The 25,967-nt window shown below is 32.5% G+C and overlaps 1 protein-coding gene across 1 annotated transcript; it reads left to right on the forward strand.

The window, feature by feature from the left end:
• Positions 1-22,315: 22,315 nt before the first annotated feature.
• Positions 22,316-22,711, forward strand: LOC139841738 (uncharacterized). Its single transcript, XM_071831943.1, has one exon. It carries the CDS (start codon positions 22,316-22,318, stop codon positions 22,709-22,711), a length of 396 nt encoding a protein of 131 aa, XP_071688044.1.
• The last annotated feature ends 3,256 nt before the right edge of the window (positions 22,712-25,967 follow it).

Genomic DNA, 25,967 nt, shown 5'->3' on the forward strand with positions numbered 1-25,967 from the left:
TTTCTGATTAAATATGTGTTGAAGACTTTTGTGGTCGGTATATATAATACTTTTGACCCCATATAAGTAGTGCCTCCAAGTCTTTAATGTAAAAACAACTGCGCCTAATTCCAAATCATGCGTCGTATAATTTTGCTCGTGAATCTTCAATTGTCTAGACGCATAAGCAATCACATTCGTCCGTTGCATTAATACACAACCGAGACCTTGCTTTGATGCATCACAATAAATCACAAAATCATCATTCCCTTCAGGCAATGACAATATAGATGCCGTAGTTAGCTTTTTCTTCAATAATTGAAATGCCTTCTCTTGTTCATCCTTCCATTAAAATTTCTTCCCTTTATGCGTTAATGCAGTCAAGGGTTTTGCTATTTTGGAGAAATCTTGGATGAATCTTCTGTAGTAATCAGCCAATCCTAAAAATTGACGTATATGCTTCGGAGTTTTTGGGGTTTCCCACTTTTCAACGGTTTCGATCTTTGCCGGGTCCACCTGGATACCTTCTTTGTTCACTATGTGACCGAGGAATTGAACTTCTTCCAACCAAAATGCACACTTTGAAAACTTAGCGTACAGTTTTTCTTTCCTCAATACTTCTAGCACTTTTCTCAAATGTTCACCGTGTTCTTGGTCATTCTTTGAGTAAATAAGTATGTCATCAATGAAAACAATGACAAACTTGTCAAGGTATGGTCCACACACTCGGTTCATAAGGTCCATGAACACAGCTGGTGCGTTAGTCAATCCAAACGGCATAACCATAAACTCGTAATGACTATAACGCGTCCTAAAAGCAGTCTTTGGAATATCATCTTCTTTTACCCGCATTTGATGATACCCGGAACGTAAGTCAATCTTTGAATAAACAGACGAGCCTTGTAGTTGATCAAATAAGTCGTCAATTCTCGGTAGTGGGTAGCGGTTCTTGATGGTAAGTTTGTTCAACTCTCGGTAGTCGATACATAACCTGAATGTACCATCTTTCTTCTTGACAAACAAAACAGGAGCTCCCCACGGTGATGTGCTTGGTCGAATGAAACCACGCTCTAAAAGTTCTTGTAATTGGCTTTGCAGTTCTTTCATCTCGCTGGGTGCGAGTCTGTAAGGAGCACGAGCTATTGGTGCAACTCCTGGTACAAGATCTATTTGAAATTCAACGGATCGATGTGGGGGTAATCCCAGTAATTCTTTCGGAAATACATCGGGAAATTCTTTTGCGACGGGAACATCATTGATGCTCTTTTCTTCAGTTTGTACTTTCTCGACGTGTGCTAGAACAGCATAGCAACCTTTTCTTATTAGTTTTTGTGCCTTCAAATTACTAATAAGATGTAGCTTCGTGTTGCCCTTTTCTCCGTACACCATTAAGGGTTCTCCTTCTTCTCGTACAATGCGAATTGCATTTTTATAACATACGATCTCTGCTTTCATCTTCTTCAGCCAGTCCATGCCAACTATTACATCAAAACTCACTAACTCTACTGGTATCAAATCAATCTTAAATATTTCGCTAACCAGTTTAATTTCTCGATTCCGACATATATTATCTGCTGAAATTAATTTACCATTTGCTAATTCGAGTAAAAATTTACTATCCAAAGGCGTCAATGGATAACTTAATTTAGCACAAAAATCTCTACTCATATAGCTTCTTTCCGCACCCGAATCCAATAAAACGTAAGCAGATTTATTGTCAATAAGAACCGTACCCGTAACAAGCTCCGGGTGTTCCTGTGCCTCTGCCGCATTAATATTGAAAACTCTTCCGCGGCCTTGTCCATTCGTGTTCTCTTGGTTCGGGCAATTTCTAATAATATGGCCCGGTTTTCCACATTTATAACAAACTACATTGGCATAACTTGCTCCGACACTACTTGCTCCGCCATTACTTGTTCCGAAACCATTTGTTCCTTTCGTTCTGTTAACCCCTGGTCCGTAGACCTCACACTTCGTCGCGCTATGACCATTTCTTTTACACTTGTTGCAAAATTTGGTGCAAAACCCTGAGTGATACTTTTCACGCCTTTGGCATAGCTGCTTCTGATTGTTGTTGTTGTTGCGGTTATTATTGTTGTTGGGATGATTGTTGTAGTTGTTGTTGTTGTTGTTATTGTTGTTGTTGTTGGGCCGTTTGTTATAGTTGCGATTGATGTTGCGATTGTTGGGATAGTTGTTGCGATTATTGTTGTAATTGCTGTTGTTGTTGTATTGGTGATTCTTATCACCGTTTTCCTCCCACTTTCTTTTGACTTGCTTCACATTGGCCTCTTCAGCAGTCTGTTCTTTAATTCTTTCTTCAATCTGGTTCACTAGTTTGTGAGCCATTCTACATGCCTGTTGTATGGAGGCGGGCTCGTGTGAACTTATATCTTCTTGGATTCTTTCCGGTAATCCTTTCACAAACGCGTCGATCTTCTCTTCCTCATCTTCGAACGCTCCCGGACACAATAGGCACAATTCTGTGAATCGTCTTTCGTACGTGGTAATATCAAATCCTTGGGTTCGTAACCCTCTAAGTTTTGTCTTGAGCTTATTGACCTCGGTTATGGGACGGTACTTCTCGTTCATCAAGTGCTTGAATGCTGACCACGGTAGTGCGTACGCATCATCTTGTCCCACTTGCTCTAGATAGGTATTCCACCATGTTAACGCAGAACCTGTGAAGGTAAGCGTAGCGTACTTCACTTTGTCCTCTTCAGTACACTTACTTATGGCAAACACCGATTCGACCTTCTCGGTCCACCGTTTCAATCCGATCGGTCCTTCGGTTCCATCAAATTCCAAAGGTTTGCAAGCAGTGAATTCTTTGTAGGTGCATCCTACACGATTTCCTGTACTGCTAGATCCAAGGTTATTGTTGGTATATAGCGCAGCCTGTACTGTGGCTATGTTTGAAGCTAGAAAAGTACGGAATTCCTCTTCATTCATATTCACGGTGTGTCGAGTAGTCGGTGCCATTTCCTTCAAAATAGTCAAATGGAACAAGTTAATCATACAGAATATTAAGAGTAGTTAATAGTATTTCGTAGCATAATATGAACTCATTTATAACAGCTTTTTCTTCATATTAGCGTTTTATAAGTTTAAATTCGGGTAGTACCTACCCGTTAAGTTCATACTTAGTAGCTAATATACAATTCAACTACTACAATTCTATATGAAAAACTGATTATAATAATATTTCGCGTTCACACTTTTATGCAATATTTTACAAACTTACAATACCGCTTATTTTACATAAAGCATGAAATATAGCACACAATAACTTTGATACAAAATAGTTGTGAAGATAATTCTTGCTAGTACACAAGTCGTTCAGCAAAGGCAATAAAGACACGTAATTCATACGTCCAGAAACAAGTCATGCATTCTGGTTTTACTAGGACTACTTCCCATCCTTGGTCTTGTGGAACATAACCGTTATGGCCGTTGATAAGATAGCGTGTTGTAACGTCATCAAAGGGACGAGGGTTACGTAATGACCAACAGTCTCGTAATAACCTAAAAACCTCATTTCTTACATCAATTACCGACTCCGTCACTTGTGGGAACGTTTTGTTTAATAGTTGTAGCCCGATGTTCTTTTTTTCACTTTGGTGAGAAGCGAACATTACTAACCCGTAAGCATAGCATGCTTCTTTATGTTGCATGTTAGCCGCTTTTTCTAAATCATGAAGTCCTATATTCGGATACATTGAGTCAAAATAATTTGTTAACCCGTTGCGTAAAATAGCATTTGGGTTCCCCGTAATATATGCGTCAAAGTAAACACATCGTAACTTATGGGTTTCCCAATGTGATATCCCCCATCTTTCAAACGAAAGTCTCTTATAAACCAAGACATTCTTGGAATGTTCTTCGAATGTCTTACAAACTGATTTCGCCGTAAATAGTTGTGCCGAAGAATTCTGACCGACTCTAGACAAGATTTCATCAATCATGTCTCCGGGTAGGTCTCTTAAAATATTGGGTTATCTATCCATTTTGTGTTTTTATACTGTAAAATAAACAAGAGTTAGATTCATTAAAAAAAAATACTTATTAATACAAGCAATTTTTACATATATCATAAAGCATAAGCACACTATATTACATATATTACACCACACGAATACAACTATCTTATTCCGACTAGCTCGTTTCTTCGTCTTCTTCGGTTTTGGTTCGTTTTGCCAAGTTTCTAGGGATATATGATGTTCCCCTAATACGAGCCGTCATTTTCCACATTGGTTTAGAAAAACCTGGTGGTTTAGAGGTTCCCGGGTCATTGTTACAACTTAAGGACTTCGGGGGTTGACGATACATATAAAGTTCATCGGGGTTGGAATTAGATTTCTCTATTTTTATGCCCTTTCCCTTATTATTTTCTTTCGCCTTTTTAAATTCAGTTGGGGTAATTTCTATAACATCATCGGAATTCTCGTCGGAATCCGATTCATCGGAGAATTGGTAATCCTCCCAATATTTTGCTTCCTTGGCGGAAAAACCATTGACCATAATTAACCTTGGTCAGTTGGTTGAGGATTTTCTTTTACTTAACCGTTTTATTATTTCCCCCACCAGTTCTATTTCTTCTTCCGGTTCCTCCTCCTCCGGTTCCTCCTCTTCCGGTTCTGATTCTTCTTCCGGTTCTGATTCTTCTTCCGGTTCCTTTTCGGGAACTTGTGAATCAGTACAATATATATTTAACTCTTCGTTATTATTAGGTGAGTCAATGAGACTTGTTCTAGAGGTAGACATCTATCACATAATATCAAACACGTTAAGAGATTAATATATCACATAATATTCACATGTTAAAAATATATAGTTTTCAACAAAAATGTTAAGCAATCATTTTTAAAGAAAACACGGTCGAAGTCCAGACTCACTAATGCTTCCTAACAAACTCGATAAGACACACTAATGCAAATTTTCTGGTTCTCTAAGACCAACGCTCGGATACCAACTGAAATGTCCCGTTCTTATTGATTAAAAACGTTCCATATTAATTGATTTCGTTGCGAGATTTTGACCTCTATATGAGACGTTTTTCAAAGACTGCATTCATTTTAAAACAAACCATAACCTTTATTTCATCAATAAAGGTTTAAAAAGCTTTACGTAGATTATCAAATAGTGATAATCTAAAATATCCTGTTTACACGCGACCAATACATAATGGTTTACAATACAAATATGTTACATCGAAATCAGTTTCTTGAATGCAGTTTTTACACAATATCATACAAACATGGACTCCAAATCTTGTCCTTATTTTAGTATGTAACAGCAAAAGCTCTTAGTATTCACCTGAGAATAAACATGCTTTAAACGTCAACAAAAATGTTGGTGAGTTATAGGTTTAACCTATATATATCAAATCGTAACAATAGACCACAAGATTTCATATTTCAATACACATCCCATACATAGAGATAAAAATCATTCATATGGTGAACACCTGGTAAACGACATTAACAAGATGCATATATAAGAATATCCCCATCATTCCGGGACACCCTTCGGATATGATATAAATTTCAAAGTACTAAAGCATCCGGTACTTTGGATGGGGTTTGTTAGGCCCAATAGATCTATCTTTAGGATTCGCGTCAATTAGGGTGTCTGTTCCCTAATTCTTAGATTACCAGACTTAATAAAAAGGGGCATATTCGATTTTGATAATTCAACCATAGAATGTAGTTTCACGTACTTGTGTCTATTTTGTAAATCATTTATAAAACCTGCATGTATTCTCATCCCAAAAATATTAGATTTTAAAAGTGGGACTATAACTCACTTTCACAGATTTTTACTTCGTCGAGAAGTAAGACTTGGCTACTGGTTGATTCACAAACCTATAACAATATATACATATATATCAAAGTATGTTCAAAATATATTTACAAAACTTTTAATACATTTTGATGTTTTAAGTTTATTAAGTCAGCTGTCCTCGTTAGTAACCTACAACTAGTTGTCCACAGTTAGATGTACAAAAATAAATTGATAAATATTATCTTGAATCATTCCACGACCCAGTGTATACGTATCTCAGTATTGATCACAACTCAAACTATATATATTTTGGAATCAACCTCAACCCTGTATAGCTAACTCCAACATTCACATATAGAGTGTCTATGGTTGTTCCGAAATATATATAGATGTGTCGACATGATAGGTCGAAACATTGTATACGTGTCTATGGTATCTCAAGATTACATAATATACAATACAAGTTGATTAAGTTATGGTTGGAATAGATTTGTTACCAATTTTCACGTAGCTAAAATGAGTAGTTTTTACCAATTTTGTTTTACTCGCCATTTATTCGTTTCTAATCCGTTTTGAGTGATTTAAGCGGCCAAGGTTTTGTATTGAACTTGACTTTATGAAACTAAACAGAAAAGGTATAGGTTTATAGTCGGAAATACAAGTTACAAGTCATTTTTGAAAGAGGTAGTCATTTCCGTCGAAAGAACGACATCTTGATGACTGTTTTGAAAAACATACTTTCACTTTGAGTTTAACCATGATTTTTGGATATGGTTTCATGTTCATAAGAAAAATCATTTTCCCAGAAGTATAGCTTTTAAATCAAAGTTTTTCATAGTTTTAATTATTCAAACCAAAACAGCCCCCGGTTGTAACTACGACGGCGTAAATCCGGTTTTATGGTGTTTATCGTGTTTCCGGGTTTTAAATCATTAATTTAGCATATCATATAGATATAGATCATGTGTATAGTTGATTTTAAAAGTGTAGTTAGAAGGATTAACTTAATTTGCGAACAAGTTTAGAATTAACTAAACTATGTTCTAGTGATTACTAGTTTACCACTTCGAATATGATAGCTTTTTATGTATGAATAGAATGATGTTATGAACATCATTACTACCTTAAGTTCCTTGGATAAACCTACTGGAAAAGATAAAAATGGATCTAGCTTCAACGGATCCTTGGATGGCTCGAAGTTCTTGAAGCAGAATCATGACACGAAAACAAGTTCAAGTAAGATCATCACTTGAAATAAGATTGTTATAGTTATAGAAATTGAACCAAAGTTTGAATATGATTATTACCTTTTATTAGAATGATAACCTACTGTAAGAAACAAAGATTTCTTGAGGTTGGATGATCACCTTACAAGATTGGAAGTGAGCTAGCAAACTTGAAAGTATTCTTGATTTTATGAAACTAGAACTTTTGGAATTTATGAAGAACACTTAGAACTTGAAGATAGAACTTGAGAGAGATCAATTAGATGAAGAAAATTAAAGAATGAAAGCGTTTGTAGGTGTTTTTGGTCATTGGTGTATGGATTAGATATAAAGGATATGAAATTTTGTTTTCATGTAAATAAGTCATGAATGATTACTCATATTTTTGTAATTTTATGAGATATTTCATGCTAGTTGCCAAATGATGGTTCCCACATGTGTTAGGTGACTCACATGGGCTGCTAAGAGCTAATCATTGGAGTGTATATACCAATAGTACATACATCTAAAAGCTGTGTATTGTACGAGTACGAATACGGGTGCATACGAGTAGAATTGTTGATGAAACTGAACGAGGATGTAATTGTAAGCATTTTTGTTAAGTAGAAGTATTTTGATAAGTGTCATGAAGTCTTTCAAAAGTGTATGAATACATATTAAAACACTACATGTATATACATTTTAACTGAGTCGTTAAGTCATCGTTAGTCGTTACATGTAAATGTTGTTTTGAAACCTTTAGGTTAACGATCTTGTTAAATTTTGTTAACCCATTGTTTATTATAACAAATGAGATGTTAAATTGTTATATTATCATAATATTATGATATATAATATATCTTTGTATGATATATATACAGTTAAATGTCGTTACAACGATAATCGTTACATATATGTCTCGTTTCGAAATCATTAAGTTAGTAGTCTTATTTTTACATATATATTTCATTGTTAATACATTTAATAATATATTTACTTATCATTTAACATAATTAACCAAGTGGATCAATATCTTAATATGATTCATATGTACCTAGTAAGACGTTGTTATAACGATAATCGTTATATATATCATTTTCGAGTTTCTTAATTTAATAGTCTCATTTTTATGTATATAACTCATTGTTAAAATACCTAATGAGATACATACTTATAATAAAATCATGTTAACTATATATATAACCGTACATATGTCATCGTATAGTTTTTACAAGTTTTAACGTTCGTGAATCATCGGTCAACTTGGGTGGTCAATTGTCTATATGAAACCTATTTCAATTAATCAAGTCTTAACAAGTTTGATTGTTTAACATGTTGGAAACACTTAATTATGTAAATAACAGTTTCATTTAATATATATATATAAACATGGAAAAGTTCGGGTCACTACTAAAGGTTTTTCGTATGCCCGAGAGACATATTTAATTAATGTGGCTAATATGTTATGATCCAAGTCGGGTCATACCCAATAACAAGCTTACCGACACCTTAAACGTATTCAAGCTTAACGATTAAATCATTAAGTAAATACGCGACACTTGGATTTTAGAAAATCGGTTTTTCTAAAATGTTATCACTTGAGATAAATTATTTGGATAATTTATATATAATTGTTTATAAAATCAAATGATTATATTGTGTTATATTTTATAAAAGGTTTATAAAATATAAAAGTAACATAAAAGATATACATGTTTTATATATATATATATATATATCAAGGTTATATATATATATATAAATACATTGTTATATATATAAGATATAGTGCAGATTTTTGTCTCTCCAAGACTCACATGCTAGTCTTATTTTGTTACTTTTAAGGCTACACAAGTCCATATAGGCATGGGCAACTCACGTACCAAGAAAGGACTCATTCTCTCAAGTGAAACAATAGATAAAAGAGCTTAAAAAAACTGCACAAAGGGGAGCTGCTGTCTCATTCTGGCCGTGAGGTTTTTAGTCCACAAAGGGGTTCTAAATTTTTTTTTACAAGCTCAATTAAGTGTCCAAAAATCCTAACCACATATAGGAAGGTGTTGGTGATTGAAAGCTTGGGGTATTACTTGCTTGAGGCTTCAAGTTAGAGGCTTTATTCCATCATCTTTATCATCCATATTGCTGTCCAAATTCAGCTCCTAACTCATCTTAGAGGAGGTATAATCTTCTTCCTTCTTTGTTATATGTAAGCATTATTTCATAACTTGATAACTATATGGAATTCAATTAAAATGGTTATGCATATTAACTTGTTTTCTTAGTAATTATGCTTCCGCTTGTTATAACTTAATATGAATTGGTTTCATGATTTTATTAACATTAAGAAACTTGTTATTATGTTGAATTCCATCAATGGTATCTAGAGCCGAAGTTGTTGAAATATGCTTCAAAATGATTATTAAACTCACTATATATTTTGCATTTTATGTACATGCATGATTGGAAAATGCAAAAAAATTTATAGTTTTGGGTGGGTTTATTATATGGCCGAATTTATGGAGTTCCAAAAGTGGGTTTTGGTTCTTCCATTTGGTTCATACTTGGTTGTATGTTAAAGTTCACAATCTAAGCCTTGACCTTGTGTTTGGTTGCATGCATGGTTGATTTATATTTATTCAATTGGTTTGTAATAATATTTATTCATTTGGCATGTAATAATTCATTTGGTTATGTAATTTATTTTATATTCGGTATGTAAAATAGATTAGGTTGTAATTTCATTTTTTAGACAAAAATGTATTAGGATATATTTTGTAAAATGATGAAGATAATGAAGACTTGAAGAACACATGAAGAAGCATTTGGATGCAAGACTAAGTGGGAGATTTAAAATCGCCTACTTTGTGTAATTACCCCTTACCCGGTGGCATTTTGTTTTCGGCTAAACAAAATGCTTACCAAAAGGCTTGATTGTGAACATGTTGTTTTGCATGCTTGGTTGTTTATTGTATGATTGTGGATTGTATGTTTACTACAAGTTAATCACACAAGTTAACACCAAACTAAAATGACAATTTAATTGGTTAAATTTAACATTATTAACACATGCAAAACTACAATTTAATTGGTTAAATTGAAATGGCAAAAGACGTTAATAAATGGTTATTAAGAATTAGAAACGGATTGCACATATAAAATGGTTTATATCAAAGTAATAAAATTGGCATTGTTACATGACATGAAAATGGATTTTCATAAGAACCATACACTAAATGCATGTTGGTGTATGGCATAAAAGTTTTCTCAAACTAGAAATAATGAAAACTTAAAATCCCTTTAACACACTAGGTTAACAAGTTTAAACGCCATCCTATTGTATGACACTTAGACGTATTAAGGAACTTATAATGGGATAAAGGTCACCTAACCGTTATGAGCAAACTAATATGATTAAGGTAAATTTCGCACACTTGTGGGATAAAGGTCACCTAACCACTTGTATGTTAAGTTTACATGTCTAAACAAGTAGGACGACTTGATTTGGAAATCATGAACTTAGGGTCACCGAAGCATGATGAACAAATAGGCGTTGATGGGATAATATGTCATGCAAAAGGATTGCATGATCCCATAACTTAGAAGTTGCAAAAGGATTGCAATTGTCATATAATGACTACCTAGCTAAATCAAATGACGGGATAAAGGTCACCTAACTGAAATTTGGTTTACCGTTGGATTCTAAAATTTAATATATATCAATTGGATTTAAAGGGTATTGATTGTTAAATTTAAAATCGATACTTAAATGAACTTTGTTAAATTTTGTAGATGGCCGCCAATAACAACAACATGCAAAACTCACCTATTAACTTGAACAACCTATCGTTAAGGTCTCTCCTCGAGAAAGACAAACTCAACCATACGAACTTTATGGATTGGTTCCGCAATCTTAGGATTGTCCTCAAACTTGAGGATAAGGCGTATGTGTTGGAAGACCCCATTCCCGATCAACCCGACGAGGATGACACGGAAGGCATGGCTTATTGGGATAAGTATTGCGCCTATTCGGTGCAAGTCGCTTGCCTAATGCTTGGGACTATGATACCCGAACTCCAAAAGGATTTCAAGCATCATACTGCATACGACATGATCACGCAATTGAAGGAGATGTTCCTTCAACAAGCACGTGTCGAGCGCTTCGAGACCGTTCGAGCACTTCATGCATGTCGTATGGACGACTCCCAATCCGTTTCATCTTATGTCCTCAAGATGAAAAGCCTCATTGATCGCGCAAACCGTCTTAATCTCAACATATCTAATGAGCTAGCCACGGATCTTATCCTAAACTCCTTGTCAAAGAGGTTTGACCAATTTGTAATTAATTACAATATGAATGGGATGGATAAGACCATTGGCGAACTTCATGGCATGCTTAGGACGGCGGAAACTAGCATGGGTAAGAGGGCTTCACCCGTGCTAATGATCAATGATGGTGGGTCCAATGGTAACAACACCTCTAAGCCAAAGGAGGCTAAGAGGAAAGGACCCGCCCATCAAGGCAAGGGAAAGGGGAGGATGGTTACCCCAACCAAAAACAAGAACAAGAAGCAAAAGGTTGTCGGACAAGCAAACCCCAAGGAAGACCCGTGCTTCGGTTGTGGTGAAATGGGTCACTGGAAATGCAACTGCCCAGTCTACCTTAAGGAGTTGAAGGAAAAGAGGGATGCGGGGCAAACCTCAGGTAATATATATATGGTATATATAGAGCTTAGTATTACTTCTTCTAATACATGGGTATTAGACACTGGATGTGGAACTCACATTTGCAATTCTTTGCAGGGGTTCAAAATAAGTAGCAAGTAAATGGGAACATCAAGTCTCTTTATGGGTAATGGAGCCAAAGTGCAAGTGAAGGCTCAAGGAGACTTTGTTTTAAAGCTTCCAAGTGGTTTGGAACTTATTTTGAACAATGTTTTGTATGCACCGGATTTATGTCGAAACATTATTTCAGTTTCCAGTTTAAAACAACGTGGTTTTTATCTTAATTTTGTTAATGATGATATCCACGTTTATTTAGATAATGTATTCTATTATAAAATATAAAAGTAACATAAAAGATATACATGTTTTATATATATATCAAGGTTATATATATATAAATACATTGTTATATATATAAGATATAGTGCAGATTTTTGTCTCTCCAAGACTCACATGCTAGTCTTATTTTGTTACTTTTAAGGCTACACAAGTCCATATAGGCATGGGCAACTCATGTACCAAGAAAGGACTCATTCTCTCAAGTGAAACAATAGATAAAAGAGCTTAAAAAAACTGCACAAAGGGGAGCTGCTGTCTCATTCTGGCCGTGAGGTTTTTAGTCCACAAAGGGGTTCTAAATTTTTTTTTACAAGGTCAATTAAGTGTCCAAAAATCCTAACCACATATAGGAAGGTGTTGGTGATTGAAAGCTTGGGGTATAACTTGCTTGAGGCTTCAAGTTAGAGGCTTTATTCCATCATCTTTATCATCCATATTGCTGTCCAAATTCAGCTCTTAACTCATCTTAGAGGTGGTATAATCTTCTTCCTTCTTTGTTATATGTAAGCATTATTTCATAACTTGATAACTATATGGAATTCAATTAAAATGGTTATGCATATAAACTTGTTTTCTTAGTAATTATGCTTCCGCTTGTTATAACTTAATATGAATTGGTTTCATGATTTTATTAACATTAAGAAACTTGGTATTATGTTGAATTCCATCAACTACATCATGATTCTTGAAAACACCTCAATCGAGAGGATAAACCAACCGCACTTCATCTACGGAAAAAAAGATTGATGCATATAGTTATGCACCTGAAAACTCTTGGAAGCTGAGTAAACTTTTAACACCTATCTGTGATAGCTCCTTTGGCATTGTTATTACCGAAAATAACATTGCAATTCTTTTTCAATTTAGCCAATTGTGTCACAGCTTCAGCAAGTCAACTTTAACTTTTCATTCAAATTAGTCTTATTATAACCTCGATATATAAGTTTGCCTTTCGTCATCGTTACCGAAGAACCGTTTATATCCCACCACATTAGCACTAAACTTACCAGCAACTTCACTGATCTTTGGCTTTCTGAAAAATCATTATATTCAGTGAAACTCTATCATATATTCATCCGCATCTTGTAACGAGAATTGTCATACCAATTACCAGAAATCAGGAATCAGTATTTTAAATCTCGCAGCGTTTCTACATCAACAGTTATATGTATACATATAACCTTTATCTCTTAGAATTATGATCTTCCATTATGAAATTCTGAAAAGCACCCGGTCTACGAATCAATACTCCAAATTTTGGAAAAGCTGAATAAAGCAGCAAAAAATGTAAATGACCTTAACCGTCGGAAGTTTAATGATAAAGAATAGTATGTTGGCAAAGCGAAAAAAAAATTGGTACTGAAAAAATAAATTGAGCAAACCATGAAGGAGGTTGTGGACAAATCACAGAGACTAAATCTGCCTACAAAGAATCCAAATGATCATGTATCTGCTAAAGTTATTAACGAAAACCTTGCTCTGGACTCTAAACCTTTACGGACAATCTTCATCATCATCCATCGATATTAGAAATTCTAATATATCATTGTATCTTTCATTATAAATATCCTCGACACTTCTGAAGATATTTTCATAACTATTCTTATCTGAAATTATTTATCTTTTCGCACTATCAGTGTTACATCAGAAAGGAAACTATTTTAGTTTCTAAAATTCTGAAAAGTTCAAACTAAAAATATGAATGATATTGAAGTAGTGTTGGGAACTGAAGCATGAGTTAGTATAATATAATGACACTTGATCAACATGATTATATTACAGTAAGTCATGCTGAGTTTCTAATGGAACGTGATGATTCACAGATCATAACGTCATCATGTGCCATGTTACATAACTCTTTCATTCTGCTTAACTTCTGAACATATCAAGAAAGTATATTCTTGATAGTTCTATTCTCAGTGATTCTGGTAATTTGATAAATCAAATCGTGCTATTACGTTCTTTCTTGTTTAGAACATTAAGTTCATTCGAAACTCCATACTTACGAATTCTGGACCATTACTCGCTTTACTCAGAGGTCGAGAAGAGAATAAAAAGTCAAAGAGCTCCAAAATATAAGAGAAAATATAAAGCCCAATAACAACATGGAAGTTACAAACCGTAGATATTAATACAAATAGCAATATAAGGACACGGTAGAATTAAGAATAATATCACCCCAAAGTAATAGTAAAAGTAAACAGATTTTTCTAATGGAAGATTGAAAAGAAGGATGAAAGAAGTGATAATTAGGAAAATATCAAGGATTAGAATGGGATTAAGCATTTTCATAATCTTTTGGATGTATGAACTAACAAAGAAAGTATCGGAATGGTGAGAATAATGGAACGGAAGAGCTTAATTTATAATGGAAATATCAGACAGAGTAATCGAGGCAGATCACCATATTTAATTATAGAGACCTTAATTTCCTTATTTGCTGAAGAATCAAATATTTTAGATTTCGAAGATTTTCTTTAAATCCCTTCAATTCTGGAATTCAACCAAGACAACGTCAAAAGTTAAGATGCACCTTATTTTCTAAATTCAAATGTGACTCCGTCAAAAGCTAAGACAAATCTCTATTTCTTCATTTCACTCTTTTGTGATAGCTTCACACGTACTCTTCACAAAAATCAAATTGTTTTATCCATATTACTCAATAATGATAAAACTCTATTCATCAACTCATATTCGTCATGAAAACATTTCTATTGTTAGCCATGACCACCACACTCAAATTTCGGGACGAAATTTCTTTAACGGGTAGGTACTGTGACGACCCGTAAATTTCCGACTAAATTTAAACTTAAATCTTATTATGATATCGACACGATAAGCAAAGTTTGTAATGTTGAGTCTCAAAAATTTTGGAACTATGTTCATATATTTAATTACCATTTGACTTCGACCATTCCCGACGATTCACGAACAATTATTTGAAAATAAATATGTATATATATAAGTGCATAAATAATAATTAGAGGTATTAAATAAAGTATTATATGATTTGATGTTTTGAATTAATAATTAAATTGTTAGTTAATATATATTTATATAAATGTAATGTAATTCGAAAATAAATTGTTTTGAATTCATTTAGGAAACAATAATAACACTCGTTTATTATTCAAATGGTTATGTTAACAAACTTATATGATTTTAAAATAAACGGTGATTCAAAAATAAGATCTATAAGTTACACGCTTATTAAAAGTATATTTAGGATCTAATTATTTAATTTTAACACTTTTTATATTTTACCTATAAATGAGATGGACATTTAATGTAATTTTTATTTATTAAATTAATGAATGAATTTTTTTACCATAATGACCTAAATAAATAAAGATACTTAAATTAAAATTTTGGGATTATTCCGAAGACTTTTATTCGCTCCTGATTTCAAATAGTGCACGATACACGGGCCGTGGAGAGTGTCGGCAGAATGAATCATTGAAATGGTTTACTGTTTCTTTCACCAAACACATGTTAAAATTTATTATTATTATATTATAATTATTATTAATTATTAATAATTATTATTAATATTATATTTAATATATAACATCTTATATGTATATGTACGTGAGATTGAGAAGGAAGTACAGAGAAATCATCGGCCACCATCACTTTGCCTTCTTCCTTCACCTACTTCACACCACCGTCCACCAACTTGACCGTCGGCAAATCACCACCGTCCACCGCAACCCTACCTCTACACCATTGGCCACCATAGCAAAGAGCCACCACTACTCTATCACCCACACCCTCAAACCGTCGCCACCACCTTCATCCCATTAAACCACCTCCGCCACCATGACATCACCAATAACCACCATCCTTCACCTCTCTCTCACCGTTTTCTCTCTCCCTCTCTTAATACTTGTAATTGAAGAATCATTGATCACCACTTCACCTACAATTAACCAAACCACCACCATCACACACCTGCAGCTGCTACTCTCTTTGTTTCCATCTTAAACAGTAGTAATGATGATGATGGTGATGGTATTATGATGATGAAGGTGACGGTATTATGGTGATGATATCACGAAAATGAAGATGATGATCTTAACTGAAGATGATGATGAAAAGCGACTGTTGTAGCTGCAGTTCCTGCTTTGATTTATGCTGTTATGTTGCTGCTTCTGCAGATGTACTCAATACCCATCTGTTTCTGCTTCGGTTAAATGACGAAGATGATGGAGTCGATGTTAAAACAGAAAAGGTAATTAATGAATGATGATTATGTAAAAGATTACCAATGTATGATGATGTTGATGACTCGGTGATGATGTGAATAATAAGTAGTTATATAGATTAGGATAATGATGATGTGATGATACGCGTGTTTATGATAATGAATACGATGATGATATGATAAAGAGGTGATGATACATGAAATGTAAAGATGATGATGATACGATTTAGATGATAATGATAAGGTTTTGATGATTAAGATGTTGATGTTATAAACATAAACGACGATGATGATTTGGGTTTTTAGTTTAAGAAGAAAAACAAACAGTTTCCTATATGTCAAATAATTAATCGTTCGAGATATAATAAGAAACAACATGATGGTTCAGTGGTTTAACTGGGTGCTTGGTAGGCAAGGGGTTCTGAGTTCGAATCTAGGCAACAGCAAATATTTTTTATCAAAATTTAAGAATCGAATTGGGCTACTGCTATTCCCCTTGCTGGACTAAATATTTGGGCTTCTAATTTGTTATGTTGGGCCGTGTAATGGACTGTTCTTGGGCTATGTATATGTGGATTGGACAGTAATCCAAGTATTTATGTTGGGCCGAATTCTAGTGGGTTGCTAGCAGGCTAGAAACAGAAATCAAGGTTAAGTAGAATTAGGTTGTGTAGTAAAGCAGTAAAACAGTAGTTAGGGCCATGGTTTGGAGTGTTTCTTTTAATCGAGAGGTCGCGGGTTCGAGCCCGGTCCAGGGCAATTCTTTTTAGAAAAGCTTCTTAGGGGGTATACACTCTTATTTTATTATTATTATTATTATTATTATTATTATTATTATTATTATTATTATTATTATTATTATTATTATTATTATTATTATTATTATTATTATTATTATTATTATTATTATTATTATTATTATTATGAAAGTAATACAAATTATTATCATTTTCGTAAATATTAGTATTAGTAACATTGTTATTAGTATTATTAACATATTTAAAATTTGTAATATCATTATTATTATTATTATTATTATTACTATGGTCATCTTTATTAGTAAAAACATCATTTTTAGTAAAATTATCATTAATATTAAAGTTATTATCCTTATTACAATTATCATTTTAAAAATTAACATTTTCATTATTATTACTATTATTACTATCAATATAATCACTATTACTTTTATCATTACCAATACTACAACAAATAGATATTTTTATATAAAAATACATTACACTATATTTTTATTATTAAAAAGATATAAATTAAGCTACATATAAAAGATATCAATTAAAATATAAATATATATTTTTTTATCATATATAAACCTTAATATAGAATTTTATTATTATTAATGATGAATAATAGTTATATAAAACTATATAAATAATAATCATTTTCAAATATATATACAAACTAAATAAATAATATATAAAGTTATAATATATGAAATTGTTCGATCACGAGTATATGTTTTAATATATATATATATATATATATATATATATATATATATATATATATATATATATATATATATATATATATATATATATATATATATATATATATATATATATATATATATATATATATATATATATATATATATATATATATATATATATATATATATATATATATATATATATATATATATATATATGAATGATATAGATTCGTGAATCCGAGGCCAACCCTGCATTGTTCAATGTCGTCATATGTATTTTTACTACAAAATACAGTATTGTGAGTTTCATTACTCCCTTTTTAAATGCTTTTACAATATATAATTTTAGAACTGAGAATACATGCGCTTTTATAACTGTTTTACGAAATAGACACAAGTAATCGAAACTACATTATATGGTTGAATGATCGAAGCCGAATATGCCCCTTTTTGGAACATCACTAATTTTGAGAATTAGTGCACCCCTAATTGACGCGAATCCTAAATATAGATCTATTGGGCCTAACAAATCTCATCCAAAGTACCGGATGCTTTAGTACTTCGATGTTGTTTTATCATGTCCGATGGATGTCTCGGAATGATAGGGGATATTCTTATATGCATCTTGTTAATGTCGGTTACCAGGTGTTCAATCCATATGAATGATTTTTGTCTCTATGCATGGGACGTATATTTATGAGAAATGAAAATGAAAATCTTGTGGTCTATTAAAATGATGGAAATGATTATTTATGTTAAACTAATGAACTCACCAACATTTTGGTTGACACTTGAAAGCATGTTTATTCTCAGGTATGAAAGAAATCTTCCGCTATGCATTTGCTCATTTTAGAGATATTACTTGGAGTCATTAATTGCATATTTCAAAAGACGTTGCATTCGAGTCGTTGAGTTAATCAAGATTATTATTAAGTCAATTATAGTTGGATATATTATGAAATGGTATGCATGCCGTCAAATTTCGATGAAATAAAAGTTTGTCTTTTTAAAAACGAATGCAATGTTTGTAAAATGTATCATATAGAGGTCAATGACCTCGCAATGTAACCAAATGTAATGTATTCATCCAGATGAATTAGGACGGGTCACGACAAATAACAATGACAATAATAATAACAATAATAATAATAATAATAATAATAATAATAATAATAATAATAGTAATAGTAATAATAAAAATAATAATAATAATAATAATAATAATAATAATAATAATAATAATAATAATAATAATAATAATAATAATAGAAGTGTATACCCTTTCAAAAGCCATCCTAAAAAGAATTATCCCATACGAGACTCGAACCCGCGACCTATCGCTCACCCGCAAACTCCCCAAGCCATTGAACCATGTCTGATTTTCTATTCTAAATCCCATTTAAATTCTATTCAACTCTCTTCTGTTTCATCTTCTTCTTCTTGATTTAAAAGTCGACCAGAGGTTTTTTTACAACTAATACAACCAATTCAATTTTGGGTTCATAATACTAAATTGAAGAAAAACGATCTGTAAATGGTGGTTTGGATTAATTAGAGAAGAGAAAGAAGAAAAAATATAAGTAGAAACTGAACACGATGAACGCTTATGAACTCCAAATCAAAACCCAATTTTTAGCATGTTTCAGACCAAAATTTCTAAATGAAATAGGTTTTAAATTGTTCATGGAAACTTTGTGGATCATTAATTTCAATAAAAACTTCAAAACGATTCTTAATTTCTTGATGAACCAGTCGGTTGACTTTTGACTTCAAAATTTTGAATCAAAAATTCACAATCAATAAGAGGATTTGGGTCATGAATCTTTTCAGATAGTTTGAGTAGATGGTTTCAAACACAACTGCATTTATACAATTTGAAATTTGATTCGAATTCATGATTTTGGAAAAATTACCAAAAACAGAGAATAGCGTTTTTATTTTATGGGTTTTGGTTTTTAATTTTGATTTGCAGAAGAGTATATATTTATATTATGTTAGATATCATATAATTGGAGCTTAATAAAGGTGATTTGATCAAATTGTCTGTAATGACATATCATTTGGACTGGTAACGACATTAGACAGGAATTTCAATCAGATGATTAAATTAAATAAAATAGATATCCAAATTCAATTGATTTGTACACTTGATACAGTTTAAGTGATGAATTTAGTGATACAAACAAAATCAAATATAGTTTGATTGTGATGTAAAACATATTTAGGATCCTATGAGTCTAATACGTATTTTATCTATAATTATATACATATATATCAGTATTTATATATATTTATCTGTATCTATAATTATATACATATATATCCGTATTTTGTATTTGTATATATACTTAATTATAATCTGTATATAACAATGTTCATATATCAATATTTATATCCATATTTGCATATCTCTTTTATTTATATAATTATATTTATAAGTTATAATTAATCTTATTAATAAATATAACTATAATAATAATACTCTTAATATTATAAATAATAATAATACAAATTTATAATATTATATTAGTAATAATAAATAATAATATTATTACTAATGATATTGATAATAAACAATATAAAATGTATATCAATAATATTATTAATAATAATAATACTAATTATAATAGCATTAATATTTTTATCAATAACAATAATACTACTGATAATAATACTATATCAATTTATATATATATATATATATATATATATATATATATATATATATATATATATATATATATATATATATATACTTTCATATCTATATATTATCTATCAAAAATATTAATATATCTAATACCTATTTTTATAATAAAAATATTATTATTATTAATGGTACAAATAATATTATTAGTTATATTAATATTAATAATATTAACAATATTTATACTCACCTAATTTCATATAGATATATATACTTTATATAATAATATTAATGATACATATATTAATTTTAATATTAATAATAATAATAATGAAAGTATTGATAATACTATTAATATAGCAATTATACTTAAACTTGTAATTATATTTAATATGATACAATTTATTAATTATATCATATTTACCAATTATATAATATATTGAAGCTTTTATATTTATATATTATAATATTACTTATGTATAGAATTCATATATATATTTACATTTTTATTTACACACAATTGTTCGTGAATCGTCGGAATTAGTCAAAGGTCAAATGATTACATGAACACAGTTCAAAGTTTTTGAGATTTCAATATTACAGACTTTGCTTATCGTGTCGAAATCATATAAAGTTTAGGTTTAAATTTGATTGGAAATTTCCGGGTCATCACATCGACGGTCGGCGGGCACCGGACCGGCGTTTATTTACAATGTCGCCGATTCGACGCTGTTGAATTGTACCGTTAGAAGTTTGAATTTGAAATTTATCCGTTGCCAACAGCTACATTTTGTATTTAATTCAATTTTTTTTCCTTTTCCTCTATATAATCTCAATTCATTTTATCATTTTTTACACAACATATTATTCTCATCTTATTTTTCATACAAAAATTATTTTTTTTATTTTATATTTTTTTAGCCAAAATGGGATTTTGTATTAATAAACAAGTTCAAATACAAAGGGCAGGGAATATCCATAAACCACAACAACAAAATGACAATACAAAGAAAACATACGACCGATCGAAACAAGAAATCGAATTCAATCAATCGGATTTGAGATGCAATCGATTACCCTTCAATACCATACCCCAATTCTTCTCTGCAATCCTTATGGCATTCGATCCCTTGACAATGAGGGTAGAAAGCTTTAACTTGATACCAGCAACAACTTCAAGAGCCAAATCAATCGCATTTCTTCTTCTTCCTTTAAAAATCCTGCTATTCCTTTCTTGCCACAAATGATACACAATAGCAGTAACGGAGAGCCTATTAATGACATCCCATATCTGATTTCTGAATGGGAAATTTGTAAGAGTGTTAACAATACTCCTCAAATTATCAGGTAATCCCTTGAAAAGAAAATACATTTTCAATTCTTTCGATACAATCTTAGAATAGCCACATTCAAAAAATAAATGCTTTACTGAGTCTTCACACATCCCACACAATTCACATTTAAAACTCTTATTTGGGTACCATTTCATCAGCTTTTCTTGAGTAGTGAGTCTGTCTAGGTATGCCAGCCATAAAATGAAAGCATGCTTGGGATTGGCCTGTGGAAACCATATCACATGATGCCAAGGGACTTTTGGATGAACAGATCTAAGATCAATCCAAAATTGACTAGTTTTATATGCGCTGACCTTGCCTTAATTAGAAATCCATTGAATAGAGCCATCATTACCTTCAAAGACATGATGCTTAATCCAATCTCTCATACTCAGGAGTTGCTTCCAACCCCATCTATCATTAGGTTTATACGAAGAAGATTATGAATTTATGGCATATACGTTAAACGTACTAGACAAACTTAATCAATTCGATGATGAAGTAAATTCTCTTCGTTACATACGCCGTGACCATTACAAAGCACATGAACATTTGATGGATGATTATTTTAACGAGCGTTGCAAATATAGTGACGATAATCTCAAACGACGGTTTCGAATGCTATGACGTGTTTTCCTTAGAATCATGGATGATATTCAAAGCTACACCTCAAATCCGTTGCCGGATTATTTTAGATGGTTTCATCGAAGACATGATTCACGTGGCATGTGGAGTATTAGTTCGGAATTGAAGATGACGGCCGCACTACGTCATCTTGCATACGGTTGCACACCTAATGCTTTGGATGAGCATCTTCAAATGTCCGAACGAGTAGGTAGGGAATCTTTATTTAACTTTACTAAGTGCATTATTGATTTTTATGCGAACGACTACCTAAGCGAGCCTACGGTGCATGACATTCAACATTTGTACGAGGGTCATGAAGAGATTCATGGTTTACCGGGCATGTTGGGTAGCATCGATTGTATGCATTGGGCATGGGCAAAATTTCCGGTTGCCTGGAGAGGCCAATTTAAGTGAGGCGACCATAGTCACCCAACTATTATGCTTGAAGCCGTCGCCTCGTATGATAATTGGATATGGCATGCGTATTTTGGTGTGGTGGGCCAAACAACTACATAAATGTGTTGGACTATAGTGATTTGTTCAAGTCAATGATTAATGAAGACATGTCAGACGTCCCTTTCATGGCAAACAGTGTTGAGTACCCAACATGGGCATCTTTTGTTAAGGGATTTTTGAGCACCGTTGATGAAAAGCGTACTTACTTTACGTGGAAATAAGCTGCTGTCGCAAAGATATTGAAAGGACTTTTGGGAATTTACAAGGTCGTTGGCATATTTTATAACAACCAGCAAGGGCTTACGAGCGCAATCAATTAAGACTGCTTATGTATACGTGCATCATAATACACAACATGATAATTGAAGACAATGGGTACAACCTTATAGAGAACGATTGGGTTTATGAGCCGGTTCAAAATATGCAACGTTCTTGGATCGATAGGTGCAACGCTCAAGTGAGACGAACAAAGGAGCTACGTGATAGAGAAGTGCACGAAGGGATACGATCCGATTTTGTGGAACATTTATGGGTGCGTCGATCCGATTTTGTTGAATAAATGTGTCCTTTTAGTTATGTTATGAATAAATGTAAGCTTAATTTGTGTTATGAATAAATGTGTCCTTAGTCTTTTAATTTTATTATATGAATTAATTTTAATAAAAATAATTATTAATCATTATAAATAAACTAAAAATTCAATTTAAAAAATAAAAAATAAAAATCGACACTGAAATAGACACTGTGGACACCGCCAGTTTACGACCGTCAGTCAATTTTGGTGTCCCTGATGTTGGAGTGTGGAGACATTTAAACAAAACTGGAAAAACTTGAAAAAGTATTGGAGTGTGGAGACATTTCGGTAAGCGTGAAACAGTGAAATGCGACGCGTCACTCATGGATGCGGTGCATTCATGCAGCAAAAATTGCCAAAGGTTTTTAATATGGAGCATGCAAACAAGAATGGCGCATCAACAAAGGATGCGGCGCATCCTCAAACAATGCGGCGCATCACCTGGAAATCAGCAAGTTGATCAAGTTGCTCAAAAGGGTTCCGTATTTTATTGACTAACATTTTGCTTTAGGTGCAAAGTGGGTACTTTACACCTTGAATTGAGGCTGTGATCATGATAATTCAAGGGTGTAAAGCATGGCTAGTTGGTTTTAAGTTGATGATTACTAGCACACTTGAAGATCAAGTTATAGTTTGGTTGGTTTCTTGTTTGCTCTATATATAGAGCTCATTCATCGTCATTGTGACACACCACATACAAATATTCAGTAAATAAACACTCTCTAGTTGGTCCGTGGACTAAATCAATCACAACGATTGCATATAACCACGTTATCTCTTGTGTCGATTTACACTTTTCGCATTTATATTCTTTCGTTCATTAAGTGGGTTAGTGATCTTAAAGAATCACTTGCGTTGTTTGGGTCCTAATATCCTAACAACTGGTATGTAGAGCATAAGGTTTCGTTAAGGGAACGATGGCAGAAGATGGAAAGTTTAGAATCGACCGATTCGATGGGAGAGACTTTGGCTTTTGGAAGATGCAAATTGAAGATTACTTGTATCAAAAGAAGCTACATCAATCTTTGTTAGAGACCAAACCCGAAAGCATGAACAATGCCAATTGGATGCATTTGGATCGTCAAGCTTTGGGTGCTATTCGTCTTTCACTTGCTAAGAACGTTGCATACAACATTGTGAATGAGAAGACGATGTTTGCTTGCTTGAAAGCACTCTCTAACATGTATGAGAAACCTTCCGCTACAAATAAGGTATTTTTCATGCGTCAATTGTTCAATACTAAGATGAAGGAAGGTACGAGTGCAACGGATCATATCCATGAATTTAATAATATCGTTTCAAGGCTTGAATCGGTAGAGATTAAGTTTGATGATGAACTAAAAGCACTTATCTTGTTTTCATCATTACCGAAAAGTTGGTCAGGTACGGTTACCGTGGTTAGTAGCTCTACGGGAACTACTAAGCTAGCATTTGAAGCTATAAGGGATTTGATTCTTGGTGAAGATACTCCTAGGAGAAACTCGGGAGAATCAACGTCCGGTTCTTTGTTAAGTACCGAAAACCGGGGTAGAAAATTTGAACGCGGTGAGAAGAAGGGTAGGAAGAAGTCTAAGAAGAGGAATCCATCAAAAGATAGAAGTGAAGTTACTTGTTGGGGTTGCAATCAAAAGGGGCACTTTCAAAGGAATTGCAAAAATGGTTCCGCGAAAGGTGTAAACTTGGCCGAAGGGGAAAGTGATGATACACTTTTGTGTAGTGTTGAAAATTTTATGGAGTCTTGAATTTTGGATTCAGGATCTTCATTTCATGCTACTCATGTCAAAAGCATGATGAAGAATTTTCGCTCATATCAAGGCAATGTGAGATTGGCAGACAACAAGCAACTCAATATAGAGGGCATTGGAGATGTTGTTTTGAAGACTACTCTTGGTTCTAATTGGACCTTGAAAAACGTAAGGTATATTTCTAAATTGAAAAGGAAACTTATTTCGGTTGGTCAATTAGATGATAAAGGTAACGCAGTTACTTTTGAAAACCGCCAATGGAAGGTGGTTAAGGGTAGTTGTGTAGTGGCTCGTGGACATAAAAAGGGAACTCTTTATATGGTTGAAGTGTTTGATGAAGACACGGTGGTTGCTACGGTTAATGTTGAGTCCGAATCAACTCTATGGCACCGAAGACTCGGGCATATGAGTGAGAAGGTTATGTGTGCGAGGTGTACGTGAAATACTATTATATTTTACTACGAAATACTATTAAATACGATACAATTTTACACAAGTTATTTATTTATTTATTTATTTATAGAATGAGATATACCTAAACCTTGCTACAACACTTATAGGTAGTGTACCTAATCATAGAGTAGTGTAGTTTATAGTAAGTTCGGTTCGTTCCACAGGGATACAACTGAGTTTAACACTATATTTTTATTAACTATATTTGTATATATATATATATATATATACACATATATATATATATACATATATATATACATATATATATATATATATATATATATATATATATATATATATATATATATATATATATATATATATATATATATATATAAGTATTATTATTATTATTATAAAAGGGGGGTTTTACCGTTTAATGACCGGTTTGTCGATTTTTAAACTTAAGTCACAGTCAAAACCTAATGCAAAATATTAA

This window comes from Rutidosis leptorrhynchoides, chromosome 4, assembly GCF_046630445.1.
Source record: "Rutidosis leptorrhynchoides isolate AG116_Rl617_1_P2 chromosome 4, CSIRO_AGI_Rlap_v1, whole genome shotgun sequence".
Taxonomy (NCBI): domain Eukaryota; kingdom Viridiplantae; phylum Streptophyta; class Magnoliopsida; order Asterales; family Asteraceae; genus Rutidosis; species Rutidosis leptorrhynchoides.

Bases quoted from the DNA above. Each gene is read 5' to 3' on its own strand.
- LOC139841738 (XM_071831943.1), top strand. From the start codon at position 22,316: ATGGATGATATTCAAAGCTACACCTCAAATCCGTTGCCGGATTATTTT.